Source organism: Cylas formicarius, unplaced genomic scaffold, assembly GCF_029955315.1.
Source record: "Cylas formicarius isolate icCylForm1 unplaced genomic scaffold, icCylForm1.1 PGA_scaffold_6__28_contigs__length_40554024, whole genome shotgun sequence".
Taxonomy (NCBI): Eukaryota; Metazoa; Arthropoda; class Insecta; order Coleoptera; family Brentidae; genus Cylas; species Cylas formicarius.
In genome coordinates, this window is record NW_026844347.1 from 6831185 (window position 1) to 6848718 (window position 17534).

Below are 17534 nucleotides of genomic sequence, written 5' to 3' on the forward strand. Positions count from 1 at the left end.
CTTATAGGATAAAGTGAAGGGGATAAAATAACACGGTTTAATTTACTTATATTATTTTAACGTTGAAAATACAGCAGAATAGGTTAACATGGTCTAGAAATAAATAGAGGTGGTGTATGCGTATTTTAAAACATTAATGTTTTTCTCTGTAATTACATTCGGGCTTAAATTAATAATTCAGGCAACCAGGTAAAACAGAGGATCCTGCAGCTTCAGTAAGAGATTGTATTAAACCCGTACGGTTATATCCCGTAAATGTCCGAAGTGGCTCGGATCCGTGGGACAAAAAACTCGCGAGATAAAGTGACGCTTCCCGCAAACTAGAGCAGTGTATGATTAGATATTTTACAAAAGGGAGTAGAAAATAGTATGCAAGAAATAAATAAAATAGTATGTTATAGAACAACTGTGGTAAATGGCATTTGAATCACGAGTTTATTTGGTACGAGTGGAGCAAGTGTTTAATAAACTATCTATTTAAGTGAAAGTTCAAACTCCTATATAACTTCCGAATGTGATACTAAAAGTGAAATTGATATTGAAATATCTAATAACCTAGATGGAACTAAAAATTCTGATTGTGACAAACTTACCCAGTAAAAGATCCTAGAATGTGCCAAATACTAATTGTGAATTACTATGAACTAGATTAATTAAAAAAAAAAAGAAAAAATGTATTGCGTAATTTTAAGAAGCCTGTTAGTTTGTCGAGGTGAAGAACACAAAAATAGCATCTACTTAGTCAACGTCCAATAATATTTTTTTAATTAACCTAGCTTTCAGAAGTTATTACAAGTACATATTTAAATCTAAAGACAAAAAAGAAGTTGGAAACATTATGAATTTAGAGTTTTCTAACAGCTATTTCTGATAAAGTTCTTAGAGATGCGTTAGATTAATGTGGGATGAGTGTCCATACGAGAAAGGATGTGGGTGGTTCTTGCAGTATTTTTACCTCCTTAATCCTCACTAGACTAAAATCCCTATTTTTATACTAGTAGCAGTGAGAGTGACTTTTTTTAATTCCCAATTTTAATTGAAGTGGTACTTTTGGCAAATTTACTTAATTGGGTTGGTATTACAGCTGGCAATAATTATTTTCCGGGTTTTGACATTTGACCGTTAACGACATGGCGCCTCGCTCCCCCCACCAGCCCCACATGACCATAACCCGTTCTCTTAAGAATATTATCAAAAATTCAGCCAACCTTTTAACATTTCGAACTATAATAGAAACAGCAATTTTCAATTACCATTAAAAAAATTCAGAGCTGTAAAAAAAAATTTTGTGAATAGAAGTTGGCATATTATCAACAAACTAAACAAACTTTATAGCAGCTTGATACCAGTGAATATAGTTGGGAAAACTGTTCGGAGGTCTTGAACAATAGCTGTTATTCTGACCATATTGCCAAGGTTTGCATTACAAAATCATAGCTAGCAAACCCAAATCTTTTGAAAAAAAATCAAATTTTTTTTATTTTGCGCTACTTTTTCCTAGCCTAATTTTATATCCTAACCAATTTAAATAAATGATATTTCACAACTACTACAAAGTGAAATAATAATAATAATAGACTGTTTAAAATAGTGGCAAGTAACTTATACTATACTCCGTTTTGATTTTTCAAAAGCTTTTTTTGTTATTCGAAATTTCTGAGGTTTTATTTTCTAATTATTGTTAAAAAGAAGGAAAAAAATAAGTACAAAACACTCGAAGAGATGCGGATTTTATTTATAGTAACTCAATTTTTTTTTAATATGTCAGCCTTTCTTGGGGATTCATTGAATAAAAGTGTTGGGACATGAAGTAACAACTTTTTCTCTATATTCAGAATGAATCAGAAAGTCAGAGTATGGGGCGTGACAATGTAATTAAGAACAAGCCTTTTCCTATCCAAAAGTTTTAGTGGAACACTGTTTTGGATAAAATATTTTCTATTTTCCAGAATCGCGATGAGCGCGAAATTCACTGCTCCCTTTACATTTCCATCGACACTGGAGTTATAGATTTCCTACAAGTCCCGTTACAGACGGTTGATTTTCCTTTATGCTAGTATTCCAGAAACGTTAACACCCTTAATTCCTGGGTTATTTTGACGCTTAGGGCGATATTTGTCTAAATTGAAAACTATGGAATCTCTGAATCTCCAAACCGTTTAATTAATATCACCGCTGGCTTTCTTTAAAATTAATTACGTTAATATTTTAAAGGATTTAGTCATCGTCCAATTTCTGTCTCGTGTTCTTTTTGGCACCTGTCGGTACTTTCCTTTTCTTAAAAACAGTTTCACCATGCGTTAACCTTTCGATCGTCTTTTGTTTGAACTCGTGTATCACCGGCTCAGGTTCAGTAACTATCGGAATTTCGATGAACTCTTGAGGGGGCGGTAACTGAAAATCTACGGGTTCACTGAAACAAAGAAGACGACAAATATCAACTAGGCTAAAAGAACATGAATAATCCGTAAAACTACGACAAATATACTCATCAAATTAAAATTCTTATATCTACCAAAGAAAAATTCGAGAATCTTTAGATATATCTAAACAAGCAAACAATTTTTTCTACTCCCGCCTGTAAAATACCTAATTACCCACCGATCTAGCGTGCGGGAAGCGTCACTTTACCACGCCAGTTTCGTTTCCCATGAATCCGAGAGACTTCGGACATTTTCGGAACTTTACCGCACGGATTTGGGAGCAATCGGATGTTTACGGTGATATTTCCCAAGCTTTGAATTTTGATGTTTGTCAATTCTGACGGTCATGTCAGTGAATGTATTCGTGTTGTTTTGCGAAAATGTAACCAAAAACTAACGGTCGTAGAAAAAGTATAGTATGCAACACGTTCGGTAAACTTTTTAACTCACTCGTTTATTAAAAACTCGCTCCGCTCGTGTCAAATAAACTCAATAATACAAATGACGTTTACCGCAGTTGTTGCATAATATACTATTAACCACGGCTCTGGTCTTTAGTTTTCACCAATGTGGGAATGAGTTATCCCCAATCAGTATATAAGGTACAGAGTAGAATGTAAATCAGTTTCAGTTAAGCTCTGAAAAAGCGGAGAGGATGATCGGCGAAACGTCACCAAGTTTGATTTAACACGAATCGACTCAGAAGGAATCCATAAGGTTTGTAAATAGTATGGGTGAATTTGAAAATTAATATGAAGACCAAGTTACCAGAACACAAGAGGGGACACGGCATAGGAAATAATGGATAATTTAATTATAGATTTAATATCACAATATATTTATGCTGATAATTCTTCCTCCCATAATAAGAAATTATAATTATCCTTTCTAAAATGCACATTCTACGAGCAAAGACTGAGTCCATTGGTTCCTTCTTTGAAAATAACGTAGGAAAACTTTCAGGGAATAAAATTCTACTGGTTTTCAATACAATAACATTCAAGAATAAGAATTCCTCCCTCCCAGTAGAAACACGCTTACTTTCTCTTGGGTTTTCTATTCCATTGAAGTCAAGAATAAGGGCCCAAGTCAAATTCAAGAATAATTAGCTAGTAGGGAATAGAAACAACGATCCAGCGAATATGATTTTGGCAGATTAAAAAGATTACTACCGAGGCTCAGACTCTCACATTTACGCAAGTGAATTATGATTGACCCTGTCAAAAGACATAATCGGTATATGTGGCACATCAAATCAGGACTTCAGACATCCGCAACATAGACATCAAATCAAAAACAGCAAAACACAAGTGTGACTGACATTTTTGGCATTGAGATGGCATACCTTTGCGTGATTGTTTGCCACTTTCCGTAGGGATCGTTTTTCCCAGGATCTAGGATAGGTCCATACACCGGTTCCGGTAAATCCTCCGCCACTCTTCTTTCCTTCAGCTTTTCTCTGGCCAACCTCGCCCTCTCTTCTTCCTCTTCGCGCTTTTCTTCTTGCATTCTACCAATTAAAATCAAAACATGTAAAATTATGAGTCGGAAGGTTCGCGTTAAATTAAATGCAGCTTCTGTATCGTCTACGTAAAATGAGTAGAAGCAGCCCAGTATTTTTAAGTTGTGACTTGAAAACAAAGAGAATGTATTTTTAGAAAATTACACTACACTGTACAAGTGTTGAAAAATAAACATATTAAATGTTTGTGTTTAATGCCACCAGCAGAAATCAAGACTATGGACCAATAATATATATACTAATGTGTGTGGAGCAATAAAACTTCAGTGTCCCTCATAGGCATAGCCATAAAAACCCTATTATCATTTTTGAGTACTTACCATCATACCTATTATATTGCCCATCATTATTCCTTTATGACGAAGTAATGCCAAATGTACCCACCCCCCTTGAGATGTATAAAGAGCAAAAGAAAATCTTTTATCTTAATCAAAGTTATATAGTACCAAAAATGTGGCAATACAGTGCTAGTGCTTGCCAAGCTTTCACTGCCTAACCAAAAAAAAATTTTAAAATACGCCGTAGAAGATATAGAAAAAAAAAACAAAATGTAACTGTGTTGGGCGCAAGTGAAAAGGTTTACGACAACAGGACATTTAAAATAAAAGACCTTAAGCTACGTCATTAAAAAATAGAAAATGTGGAATTTTGACTACTTGATCGATCGCAGATTTACATATGGAAATGGTTACTTCATTGCGTTATTAATTTATTTTTTTTATTTTTGTTAGTAAAATTACTACACAAAGTGAAAGTGAAAGTGAAAACTAACTAAAAATGTTAAATTTTAAGAAAAAAAAAAGTACATCAAAAGATATGTAACACAATTTTTTAGTGGGGTTTTATAGTAAACAATACCCAATTTTTTGAACTGAGGTGAGGTTTATCAAAATAAATAAGAACTAAAAGTTCAGATTTTCACGAAATTATATATTTTGACATGACAATTGTTTGGACAACACCGTGTCTTTATCAAATATAATATTTACAAACTACCTGCTGTTGTTGTTGTGAGAATTTAAGTTCAATAAAGGAAAGGTATTTAAATCTAATTGAACGTTAAGTAATACATTTGAATGTCTCATTTTGTTAATCTCCATGGCTTCTAACAAATTTAATTTTCTACCTTTTGTGGCTGTATGCAAAATATCAAAATTGTCGTCAAAAACGTGTTTTTCTGTGTTTAAGTGGGTAGCATAATTAGAATCTAGACCATTGTTTTTAAACCCTCTTTTATTTTCGTTAATGCGTTTCCTGAAGGATCTACCTGTTTGTCCAATATAAATTTTAGGACAAGATCCCCATTTCAACCTGTAGACACTGATTTTTGGAATTTTGGACATTTCGTATTATTGTTTTTTAAATATTTTCGTATGGTGTTGTTTGAAAGCTATTTTGAAACCACATTTTGACAAATGTTTTGAAACATTTTCACTAGATTCTCCTATGTATGTAATTGTTTTAGATTGTTCGTGTTCTGTATTAGGTTTCGGATAAATAGAGTTTACTGTTGTCTGTATTTGTTTTTTATTTATAATTTTATCTATAATGGACGGATTGTAGCCGTTGTTCAGTGCAACTTCTTTAATGATATTTAAAGTTCTTGGTTGTAAATTTCTGTTGAGAGTGGCGTATTAAGAAGTCTGTGTATAAAAGAGTTAAATGCAGCCATTTTGTGTGTATAAGGGTGATTTGAGCTGTTATGTATGACTGTGTCCGTGTGTGAAGGTTTATGATATTGAAAAATCTAATTTGTTTTGCGCTTTCGTAATAGTTAAGTCTAAAAACTTAATAGAGTTATGCTGTTCAATCGCGATAATGAATTTTATGCGATGTAATGAGTTAATGTAATTTTAAAAAAATACATTATAATTCATCAATCAATCATTGCATTTGCTGTGCCTTATTTATTTTGCATATGCCGTTTGTATTCCTTGCAATATATTATTTGCTAATTAACGTTAAAGTCTATTATTATTTCATGATTTTTTTGATTTGATTCTTTTCATGTTATTACATAATAAAGTGGTTTAAAAATATTTATTTTTTTTTCTTATATATAATTTACTAATTCGGACACTTCCTAAAAAAAATAATGATTAAATTGAATTGAAATTAAAGTTTTAAGTATAAAAATATAGATATGAGCATTTAAATGGAGCCGCGCATGTTTATATATATGTTATATAGATCACTCTACTGTTAAGATCCAAATTATATGTGGTTAGAATAAAATATTAGACGAAAATAAAATGCAATTTTATAGTTTACCTTAAAAGTGCTTTTTGCCGTTGGTGTTTATCAACCGCTTTTAGCTGAAGAGCGGTTTGTTTATCCTGCTGTTCCCTTTGTTCCCTCAAAGTTAGGTATCCCTCGGGGGGTGCCTCCCAAACGGTTTCTATAAATAAAAACGAAAATAAAATAAACAAGAAAAATATATAGATCTAAAACTCGTATACCATTTGTCATGACATTCCAATAGTACGACCGTCCGTCCTTTGAGACCGCTTCCTGCCACTGCTTCCTAGCGCTAGTGCTAGCGATTGCCAAATTTTGCTCCTCTAATCTCTTGTTAATCGACAGGGATGTTAAGTCGGCATTGTTCTCGACATCTTTTCGATAAGCTTCCAGTGCGGCGGCTTCCATTGTCTTCAGGGTGGTATCCAGCTGGATAAATTGTTTTATAATTAGACACTCGAATATAATACTTATATATTTTTGAAATGAATCGTTATTGTCGTACCTTGTCGAGTTCCCTTTGGGCTTTGGCACTGTTTTTCGATATGTTCTTGAGGCGTTTTTTGACATTCTCTTTGTGCCTTCTACCGTTTTCGTGAAAATCTCTACTCTGCGAAATCAAAACATTTCACATAATATAAGGGTGTGCAAGATGAGAAATAATAATGGCAATAAAATATAATAATGACAATAATTCTCTGCATACTGTCATATTAACGATATTGTTATAACCATGCAAAGAGATTTTATTTTTTAAAAAACGTACATCGGATTTAAAAAAATCAAGAAATTGAATTAAAATTAAAATAAAAAATAAAAGTGGTATTACAGATATAAACATATTTACTTTTGAAAACTTTACCACCCTGTATCTCAAAATTTTAGGACATATGTTCATATAAAGTTTTCTTTTTAAAATGTACCCAACAATAGCCCCCTTATTATTGACATTCAATTAGAAAAGACCCTGTATACGTCCATCTGAGGTAAATACCAACTTTCTTATGTTAAATCTATATTATGTATATCATCGCGTTTAGGTATTTTTCAGAATATTCTAGATATATTTCATGGATACCTAAAAATGACATTTGCAGGACCTAAAACAGTTAACAATTTTTTCTATAAGGGAAATTTAATTATTTAATTTTGGTTGGTTGTTAAACTAATATTGGGGAGCAATAATAAAGCAAAAAAAATTAAATTATAAAACACGTAAAAAGTTAACATCTTTAAAGGGAAACACCCTAATATTAAAATTTTATCCGATTTGTCATTAAAAATTTAAGTAGGTTTGTATTATGTCTACTTCGGAACTTTATAGTTTCGAAAATTTTTAACAATTTAATATTTTTCGATTGTAATGAAACTATAAAACGGCTCTTAAGCTTTCTTATTAGTTGGTTATGATGCTGAAGCTCTAAAAAATAGAATTACTAACGAAATTCAACTTCTAAATCAATGTGGGATATACAACTTGTATGAGATGAGATGAATTTTATTTATTTATTTTTAAACTTATGTGATAGTTACACATGTTAGGATCTTTTAAATGTAATCCCTCTTCTAATACTTTAAAATATTTCAATTCACTTTCGATTCCTTTAAAAAAAAAAAAAATTGTCAGGAATTCTTATTTGTGGATATTTTCTGGGATATTCTCTCCAGGTTAACGAGTTGTTTTCAATGTAACTATTATGAAGATCTAATCTTTTATTTTTTGAGTACATTCTGGGTTTTAATGAAAAAAAAAAAAAAGAAAAGATTAGAACGTTTGGCCGTTTTGACTGACTAATAACAACGCCTGAGAGCCGTATTATAGCATTATTGTAACAGAGAAATGTTAAAATGTGGAAACTATAAATTGCCGGAATAGACAACCTTATACAAAGTCACCTTTATTTTCAGAATTTGTTTTGGGCGTACACTAGGTGCAACAATAAGCGATATTTTACTAACGCATATTTTTATTATTTGTTGACTTGAATGATTTTTTATTCCGTTTTAAAATAATTGTAAAAGATCTTATATTTAAATCAATGAATATCAACCTTCTCTCTCATATCTTCTCTAACTCATTCTCAATTAACTGTGTGTATTTGAAATAAAATATTACAATGCAATTATCTCGAAAATGGTATGTTTTATCTACAGAAATGTGGTATAACATTTGCTGAACTAAAAAAGTAGCTAGCTAGCGCCCTGAACCTCTGTGGTTCAGCTATCCATAAGGCGCGTCTTCAGGTGCCGGATAGATGAGCCCAGGCTCCCACCGGCCTGGGTGGCTGGGAATAAGGAGGCATGTGGAGGTAAAAATCCAATAGGGCTAACAAATAACCAGTCGTGGAACAACTCACCCTGTCCAGCTGCCGTATCGTGGCTAAGGGCTTACACAGGGTATAACAGTGCCAACTGTCTTTTAGTCAGTTGATAAACCATGCGTCGGGTGCCGCCTCGCGGGTGGGCACAGGAGTAGGGCAGAAAAAAGGAGGACGAAGAAGAAGAGACTCGCGGTGACGGTTCCGGAACCGTGGACGGGTTTTTTTTCCGGCGCCCAGGAATCCCGCCGTGCCGTCAATGGAGGGCACACCGGAAACGGCAGGCGGGAAGCGGAAGAGAAAGATGGGAGAGACCACCCAGGTTGGGGCACCTGCCGGGGGTCGGCGGACGACACGCGGCCCGGCAAAAGCTGGGTCCGGGAAAGACGGGTGGCTCTGACAGGGGGGTTCGGTCTTATGCGCAATTGGCGGCGGGGGAACCTGAACCGGTGGTGGGTCTCAGAGGGCAGGAACTGTCTTCCGAGGACCTACTGCGGTTCATAGGGTCTCTTAACCTCCGCGAAGAATGTATATCTTGAAAACCTGGTTGAAGTCAATCCAGAAGGATTGAGGCTTAGAAGGGCGGCTGTCTGGGTTCCGGGCCTGGGGGCGGGTGTCTCGAACCAGGCACTAGTCCGCTGCCTGGCAGCTCACAATGGCCTAGATTGCCGTGCATGGAGGGTCTGCCAGAGGACGGAGGACGCAAGGGGCACAAGGTTGGTGGTGGGCATGGACGAGAAATCGGCAAACGCCATCCCGTGAGGGCTCACTTCTCTTCTGCCTGGCGACCCAGATTAAAATGAATATGGCGGCGCCGAGGCCGCAGGGGGATGAGGTAGCCGCGGGAGGTTTACACGAAGAGGGCTCGTCCAAGGAGTTTAATGGGCCTGGCCTGAAAGCAGCGCTCGAGGTTTCTGTGGAGGAAACCTCCAGAGGGCCGAGGAAGGGAGAACCGAGGAGGAATCTCGGAAGGAGGTGGACCGGGGGATCCCATCAGGGTCCACCAGTCAGGAAGCGGAGGGAAGTGCTACCTTTGGCTCGGATTCGGGCTGAGGCTAGCATCGAGACTTTCACATGGTATTCCTGTAGCAATACCTTCATGGGGATAGTACAAATTAACCTGCAACACAGCAGGGCCGCAACGGCTCACTTATGCAGGAAAATTTCGGAGGGCGGGACTGATTCAAGAGCCCTGGATTGTAAAACCAAGGGGTTTATCTCTGGGAGGATCGACGCTGCATAGTGTCGACTCCTGAGGGGGCGTTACCAGGGCCTGGAGGCCTTTTTCCTAAGGGACAAGGCTTCCAGGGACCTGGTTATAATTCTGGTCAGATTCCCCACTCGGGACGGCATGACGGAAGTAGTAGTCGCCTCTGCGTATTTTCCAAGCGACCGCAGCTGTCCTCCGGAGGAGATCATTGGCTTAGCCTCCTACTGTGAGGAGGTGAACTTTTTCTTTTGATTGGCGATAGCAATGCTCACCACGTTCTGTGGGGCAGCGCGGCGACCAATCGAAGGGGGGCAGACCTAGTGGACCTCAGCAGGGCTGCAGGTAGCCAACAGAGGGGCAGGACACACGTTTTTTGCGACAGGTCGGAGCTCGGTTACAGACTTGACACTCTGTACCAGGGTGTTGGAAATGGGTGTGCGGGAACCCATTAGATTTAGGAACCCCCGGGCAACAAACTGGGGACTCTATAGGGAGGAGCTCTCTTGGCGCCTAGGGGGTATACCGAGAAAACACCGGACATCGGAGGAGATTGACGAGGCCGCCGACCGCGTCAGCTCCGCGACGATACGGGCTTTCGAGAATAGTTGCCCGGATACAGAGGAACTCTTTGGTGGAGCTCTTCCCTGGAGCGTTTCAGGAGGAGGGTGAGGATGCTGTTCAATACAGCGAAGAGCAGCGACCTAGGTGCGGACTGGGATCTCTATAGAGAGGTCCGTAGACAGTACAAAAAAGAACTACGAGCATCACAAAGAAGGGCCTGGAGAGGCTACTGCGACGAAGTAATGAATACCCCGGACGCGACTCGGCTCCTTAGGGTAATCAAAAGTGACCCGGCGGGAAGACTGGGAGTGGTCCGCAGTACCGGCGGTGGAGCGGGACCAGCGGACACACTACAACAGTTGCTGACCACGCACTTCCCATAGTAGGCTGAAGTGAGCTATTGACATCTTTGGCCCCTTCAAGTCAGCGGGCGGAGATTGAGTATTTCCCTGCTCTGCTGCAAAGGGACGGAGGTCTCCTAACCAGCCCGCTGATGGACCTGTTCAGAGCCTCCATTGCGAGGGGATACGTTCCCGAGCTGTGAGACACAGCAGGGTAGTGTTCATCCCCAAAGTAGGGAAGAACGACTACACGGACCAGAAGTCATACCGGCTCGTTTGCCTCAGCATGCGTACCGAAGCGGCGGGTCTGTGAGCTCAGCTCTTCACCATCTGACTTCCAGGTTGGAGGAGGGTTTGGGCTCGGAACGGCTGTCGGTGTGCGTGTTTCCTGATATCGAAGGGGCCTTCAATAATATGGCCCTGTACTCGATGTGCATGGCGGTGGAGGATACTGGAGGGGAGACGGTCATTGTAAAATGGATCCGCTCCTTGCTAACCGACCGAAGGGTTGAGGCAAGACTGGGTGGGGAGCAGGTCTCCATCGGCTCATCACGGGGCTGTCCACAGGGAGAGGTTTTGTCCCCCTTCCTGTGGTGCCTAGTGGTGAACGAGATATTGCATATTCTGAGGGAAGAACACGGGGTCTATGCCCAAGCATATGACCTTGTGTTAATGACAGGTCCTGAACGGGGCATTGGCAAGACTCTCACAATGGTGCCCGGACAGCAAGTTAACTCTCAATCCTGACAAGGTGGAGATGGTCACTTCACCAGGAAAAGGAAGGTGGAGCGTAACCTCAACATTTCGATGGATGGGGTGCCTCTTTCTGCAAGCGGAAGCGTCAAGTACTTGGGGGTATGATTGGACTCCAAGTTGACCTTACAGGAACACATAACATCAAGGACCTGGCCGACCTTTGGAGCTCTGTGGGCGTGCCGGAGAGCGGTAGGGGGTACTTGGGGCCTGGGGCATTGGATCTACCGTACCATGGTGGTGCCTATGCTCACGCATGGGGCAGTGGCACGGTGGCGGGGGACCAAAAGAGCAAGAGCAAGGCTAGTTCTTGATAAATTGCAGAGATTGGCTTGCCTCTGCCTAACGGGCACCATGAGGACGGCACCCACAAGGACCCTAGAGGCTCTGGAGGGTCTGCGGATTGGGTGCCGATGGAGGCGGCCAGGACGACTAGACAGGCTAGCGAGCTGCGAGCTCTGAAGAGAGGGAACCTTCAAGCGGATTCCGTACGATATTTTACAGGGCTGGACCGGGGATTGTGGTGTTATGGTCATGCCGAGTGACGTCATGATCCCTGAGATGACCTTCTTTGACAAATGGACCTTTCTCTTCCCATCAAAGGAAGAGTGGAGAGAGGGCAGAGTTGGCTCCAGGGATGGACTTGTCTGGTACACGGACGTGTCCAGAATGGGAGATTTGGCCGGAGCTGGAGGGTACTGCGAGACAACGGGATCGAGTTTGTCGGTCCCTCTGGGTCACTGCACCGTGTTTCAGGCGGAAATTTTCGCTATATTGATGGCCGCCCGAGAGGTGCTTCGGCTCAACCACGGAAGCAGGAGAGTATTCTCGCTTCTCGCTCCCTGTTTATAAAGAAGTGCAAAGGCGTACTGAAGAATGTGGCCGAGGCGAGGAATGTCACGTTGCTCTGCTAGGTGAGAGAACGGGCCATAGTGGGCTGGAGGGTTGCTCCAGGAATGAGGCAGCCGAGGCTTATGATGAATGGGCCCGCCCTCCCTCGGACCAGGGAGCTGCTTGGACTGACCAGAAGGGAGTGCAGAGCACTAACAGGGGCCTACACCGGCTTAGGATGCATCTTTGCTTGCTAGGCATTGGAGACGACCCGGAGTAGTGCAGGTGGTGCATGGAAGGGGAGGAGACCCCGTAACATCTGCTCACCCAGTGCCCTGCTTTGAAATGGGCAAGATTTGGAGTCTTCGGAACGGCCCTGATTGACTCAGTGCATGGTATTGGGCTAAAGGAGTTGCTGACCTTCCATAGGAGGGGCGGCATTCTGGACGCCCTCTAGCACGGTCTGGGGGCGCAACGGGCTCATCTGGTGGCCTAAGTGCTTGGAAGCCTGCGGGGGCGCCCCACTTTAATACCAAAAGTTTTCATGTCGGTATTTCAAAAACTGCTGAAGAAATTATTTTTGGGTCCAGAAATGCAAGAGTTGTCAATGGGTTACATGGTTGCGATGCAGAAGAATGGTGATCTTTTTCATCATCAAATAAATGTTCATAAAAAACATTTAGTATATTTTTATAAATCCGTACTTTTTAAAAATGTTAAACACTCTGTTACCTCGAAACTTTTTTTTAATGGCGTCGTTGGCGCACGTTCTTTAAAACACAGACATAAGGACAAATTGACTAAACAGTGAGACATACAGAAAAAAGTCAGTCTTTATAAAAGGTTTCGCATATTAAGGTTCGCAGTGCCTGACGTTTGTTTTTTTGCACAGGGTACGAAAAAAAAAACAGAAATAGTGCACTATGCAACAAGTGCAGTAAAAGGCATTTGAAGCACGAGTTTATTGGGCACGAGCAGAGCATAAATAAAATAAAATTAAAAAAATAAAAAGTTTACCAAACATGTTGCATACTATACTTTTTCTACGACTGATAACTTTAGGGTACATGCCCGTCAGGATTAAAATTTCAATTTGAAACCGGAATATTGTCCCATTACCACATATTTCAATTGATTTCGCCTCTCATAATTGTGACGTTTTTTAAAAAATAAAAATGCGTTAATGGTAAAATGATGTTAAAGTAAAAAAAAAAATCCACATGAGATGGTGGAGTAATAAGCCAACTAAATTGATATGTCTTGAGCAATTATTTGGTCCTAAATACGTGTAATCTGAGTTTGCACCATTCTAGGTGGTAAGCTTAATGTTTGGTAGCCAAAAAAGCGCTGGACGACAGTGTGCCGGACGGAGGATGTTATTTTGTTCAAAATTCTGCGTTGATTGACATACCGGTCACGAAAAATATTCAGTTATAGCCTTATGGCAAGTGTGACAGAGATACACCGAGAATGGAATGTTAGAGAGTGACAAGAAATGAAGACTGGTACCGCGAGATTAAATAAAAACCTGTTTGGGTCTCACCTCCCACCTCCGCGTGTTGCCAAAAATTTCTCGGGTAGTTCGCCCCGAGAAATTAATGGAATTTTTGTTTGAAAATGGGTCAAAATTCCCGCACAATTTTACGTCCTTTAAATGAGCAAAGGGAACGTCGAGAGTTGAAAGTTTGTGCTTTAACAAATTAAAAATTGCCGGGAACTTGAGATAGAACCAAGAACAGTGCAGACTACTTAAAAGAGAAATGGGTACAAGTGTTATAAATTACAGACCACGCAGCATATTTTACCAGCAAATCATGAGAAACGCATGGTATTCTGTGAAGAAATTCTTGAACGAACTAACCTAAAATGAGGATTTTTTCTCAAATATTTTTTAATCACCGAAGAATTTTCATTACTTACAGGGAAAAATCAAATGGCCACCTAGATCCCCAGATCTATTTACCGGCACACACATGATCGTGCATATTATTTAGAGGAACTTGCTTGCTGTTACTGCTGAAACACTGGTCAAAGTTCGACAAAAAGAAAAAGAAGAAAACTTACCCCTGACTGAAATGGAATCGAAGAACTGCCTGCAGTAGGAGGAGCCTAATATTATTGAAACTGAGGAGATGTTTGGCAATAAAGCAAAATATTTGCATCTCAGTTGAATGCTTTTAAAATCTCACCTTCACCTTCAGGATGCAAAGCACGATTCACAAAAGATGCAGGTAAATATATTCAAATGAGAAAAGATGTGCAGAAGAAACCCCCAAGAGGCGTAGAGAGTGGTTCCTTTTTTTTTATTTTAAGAAGAGATGTGTGGGGAACACGTATCAGAGGAATTTCCAAAAAATCCAAGAAATCCAAAGCCTAGATTACCGAACCACAGTCAATACTTTCAAAAACTATCGCCAAAATGTTCATTTTCGGCATGACGCAGCAGATGTCAAAGAGTGGCTCGATCACAAATTTGGAAATAGATGGTAGGCCCACAATGGTCCAATTTTATGGCCGTCTATGAGCCTCGATTTGACAAATTGCAATATACGCATATTGAATGGACCTTCTCAATTTTGTCTGGTAGCTATATATATATGACAGTTTTTTTTTTAATTTGTGGAAACTGTAAATTGCAAATTGCAATATTTACACACTTACCGGTTTGTTATCGGCGATCCAACATTTGCAAAAGTCGCAGTATTTCCGTTCTTGAGATTTCCAATAATCGGCCCTAGAAAACAAACTAAAATAACGAACAACGCCAGAAGACTATCAACAAGTCCAAAAGTTAACGCGGTTATTGCTACATAAAACCTTTTAATGGCAAATAATTTTTTTAAGCTTTTTTCGTATATGGGACTTCCCACGGTAGTACGTTCAAAGTTTTTCATATAAGAAAAAGCTTAGAATTCTCCGAGATTATACAAAAACATTTCCTAGGTCTTACTCACTTCCGGTTTAATTAGCTTCTCGATTTTTACTGGAACACCCGGTATATTATTTCAATTTTTGATTCCTGGGAAAATTACATACTTAATTTTAATAGTGCCACAGTTATAATAATAATAGCAATCAACTATACTCATAATAATAATAATATAAATTAAATTTACAAAATAAATATGTACTCAGTAAGGCAACGAGGTAAAAAATTAAGTAAATCGGCCAAGTAGTGCTGAAAATTATTTTAAATTTCGTGAGACGACCACCAAGGGGCGTATTTGTTACCTTGAACCGTAAAATTTGATTTCAACAAAAATTTCTTATATTAATCATGGTTAAAGTACTGTTATAAAGCTGAGACGATTTCAAATGATATTTGTTTAATGTTGAATGTTCTATCTTTGCAACGAAAGTTAGTACCCGTTTTTTTAAATAAATGTCCATATCTCCAAAAAGGTTTAATGCATTTTAATGAACTTTTTGAACCGTTAAAATAGGCTTTACCTAGACTATAAATCATGCTAAAAGTGAAGCAATTATGATTGCTTCCCTTGTTACCGAGTGGAGTTTTCTGACATAATCCGAAAAAAAAATCTACTCCATTTTGGAAAATACCTAATTATTCACCGATCTAGTGTGCAGGAAGCGTTACTTTACCACGTGAGTTTCTTGTTCCACGGATCCGAGCCACTTCGGACATTTTCGGAGATATTACCGCATGGCTTCAATTTTGACGTTTGTCAATTCTAATTGTTATGTCAGTGAACTTATTCGTTTTGTTTGGCAAAAATGTATTCAAAAACTTACGGTCGTAAAAAAGTATAGTACGCAACACGTTTGGTAAACTTTTTTAGTCACTCGTTTACCGCACTTGTTGCATAATATACTATTCTCTACTCCCTTCTGTAAAATATCTAATTATACACCGATCAAACATGTGGAAAGTGCAGGTTCGTTTCCCACGAATGCGAGCCACTTGGGACATTTTCGTTATATTACCGCACGGGTTAGTGAGCAATCGAATGTTTTCCGATATTTTACCGCACGGCTTAAATTTTGACATTTGATATTACCGCATGGCTTCAATTTTGACGTTTGTCAATTCTAATTGTTATGTCAGTGAACTTATTCGTTTTGTTTGGCAAAAATGTATTCAAAAACTTACGGTCGTAGAAAAAGTATAGTACGCAACACGTTTGGTAAACTTTTTTAGTCACTCGTTTACCGCACTTGTTGCATAATATACTATTCTCTACTCCCTTCTGTAAAATATCTAATTATACACCGATCAAACATGTGGAAAGTGCAGGTTCGTTTCCCACGAATGCGAGCCACTTGGGACATTTTCGTTATATTACCGCACGGGTTAGTGAGCAATCGAATGTTTTCCGATATTTTACCGCACGGCTTAAATTTTGACATTTGTCCATTTTGACAGTCATGTCAGTAAATGTATTCGTGTTATTTTGCAAAAATGTACCCAAAAACTAACGGTCGTGCAAAAAGTATAGTGCAATAAACGCCTTTAATCCGATAAAAACAAAATGTTTGTTCATGGCAACCTTGATCATTATAAATAAATAATTTCTACCAAACGAGATGTGAAAAACTAAGCGTGTCTAAACATAACATCTACTGCGGGGTAATTTAATGCTTTTCGAAGGAATCGTAAAAAAAAGTAATAAACAGAAATAATAAAATTAGAGTTTTAGTTGGTAAATTCGAGATAAAAACAGTAATAACACTTTGCGAAGTGGAATTTTTTTATTTTAACTTTTTTTACCGTAAAATTTATTTAGAAGAAAAATTCACCTTTTGGCAAAATAGGCAATCACAATCGCGTCACTCACCGCTATTGATAGCCTAGGAAACGCCCTTTTTAACACCTCCAAGCATATTAAAATGCGTAAAGAACTTTTGGAGATATGGACATTTATTTAAGAAAATATTCTAACATCCCCACCACTTTTCATGCAGAGATAAAGCAAGAAGCAAAAAGTTGTGTTAATTAAAATATAACTGTAATTTATTCGTCGTCATGAAAATATGTCTGAGAACTTACCGGACAATATGGTTTTATTTATCTTTAAAATAGCCTGCTAGTCAGTCATCAAATGGTAATTCACAATTAACAAACCTATTAATCCGGTTTCAAGGCCTACTTTTCAATTTTTTATGAATAAATAAGAAGGGCATGCTAAAGAGTGAATTTTTGAAATCCATTTTCCTCGAAAACAATCCATTTTAGCGATATTAATCAATTGCACCTTTTTCTTGCAGCAGAACACACCTTTTCGGATTTTATAAGACAAAAGTCTAAAAGCCAACCTACAAAAAGGTACCTATACCCCTCAAAAGTGACGATCCTGACCAAATTTAAACATTAATAAT

At 38.8% G+C, this 17534-nt stretch overlaps 1 protein-coding gene across 1 annotated transcript in view; it reads right to left on the minus strand.

Annotated features, from left to right (window-relative positions):
• Nucleotides 1-36: 36 nt before the first annotated feature.
• Nucleotides 37-17534, minus strand: part of LOC132704058 (calmodulin-lysine N-methyltransferase-like) — a 35381-nt gene continuing 17883 nt past the window's right edge. Inside the window, exons 2-7 of the mRNA XM_060673710.1 lie at nucleotides 14859-14931; nucleotides 6689-6793; nucleotides 6405-6612; nucleotides 6217-6343; nucleotides 3769-3933; nucleotides 37-2413 (exon numbers count right to left, since the gene is read on the minus strand). Coding sequence (XP_060529693.1) covers nucleotides 2218-2413; nucleotides 3769-3933; nucleotides 6217-6343; nucleotides 6405-6612; nucleotides 6689-6793; nucleotides 14859-14931 — 874 coding nt within the window. The 3' untranslated portion in view covers nucleotides 37-2217. The remainder of the gene's footprint in view (nucleotides 2414-3768; nucleotides 3934-6216; nucleotides 6344-6404; nucleotides 6613-6688; nucleotides 6794-14858; nucleotides 14932-17534) is intronic.